Here is an 852-nt window from a genome sequence, read left to right on the forward strand (position 1 = left end):
GAGGGTGAGAGAGACCTAATTATTTTCTTCCTTATTACCTTCACATTTATTGTCAGCGTCCATTGGTTTGTCAACAGGAGTATGCAAGTGTTACTAACGGATGGCGATAATATTTCATGGCTGGGTTGCCAATGGGACAGGGACTAATTGACTAGATTATAAAAGGAAAAAGTTCAGTGATTTTTTTTTTAAATTCGGGCAATTAATGGATAATGTGCTTGCTAGCAACAAAAAATAATAAATTTATGATAAGCTTTTTTTTCATTTTTCATTCTGTTAGTCTGCTTGTCTGTCTTATTCATACATATACATACGAACTGTTGGTGGAGTTTTGCGATTTCTGAGTTCTTTGTAGCTTATTCCTTCACATAGATTTGCCCATTTGAGGAAGTTATTTTACAAGCAAAACGTTCTTACGATTAACAAAGCTTTGTCTTAAGCGGAAAGTGTTTGTAAAGGATAGATATCTCAAAAAAGTATAAAAAAGAGTGATATTTTAATTTGCAGCATAATGTGATAATCCATTTTATATTAGTAATAACATTAGCAAAAGTAATGTATAATGAGACATGACACATTATTTTACCAAAATATTTTTTACTGCACTAAACATATTATGGAGTCATATTTAATGAAAAGAGTAACTGAAAACTGTAAAATTGCTTCAGACGTTCTAAGGACTGATTCACCTTGTGCGCGCACTTGCTAAGGATACTGATCTTGGCCGAAATTTCCTCCCGCAGAATGACGCCCCGGAGGACAGTCGTGGAGGGCGCCCTGCTGGCACTGGCCTCCTGCGCCCTCGCCCTCGCCACCTCCAGGGTACGTGGCTTTTGGTTCGCCTTCGCGCTG

At 37.7% G+C, this 852-nt stretch overlaps 1 protein-coding gene across 1 annotated transcript in view; it reads left to right on the forward strand.

Moving 5' to 3' along the window:
* LOC119591339 (U-scoloptoxin(01)-Cw1a-like) overlaps positions 1-852 on the forward strand; it is a gene marked incomplete in the record, with an annotated part of 23,347 nt that overhangs the window by 2,680 nt on the left and 19,815 nt on the right. The window contains 1 exon segment of the mRNA XM_037940073.1: positions 744-822. Coding sequence (XP_037796001.1) covers positions 745-822 — 78 coding nt within the window.

This window comes from Penaeus monodon, chromosome 28, assembly GCF_015228065.2.
Source record: "Penaeus monodon isolate SGIC_2016 chromosome 28, NSTDA_Pmon_1, whole genome shotgun sequence".
Classification (NCBI taxonomy): domain Eukaryota; kingdom Metazoa; phylum Arthropoda; class Malacostraca; order Decapoda; family Penaeidae; genus Penaeus; species Penaeus monodon.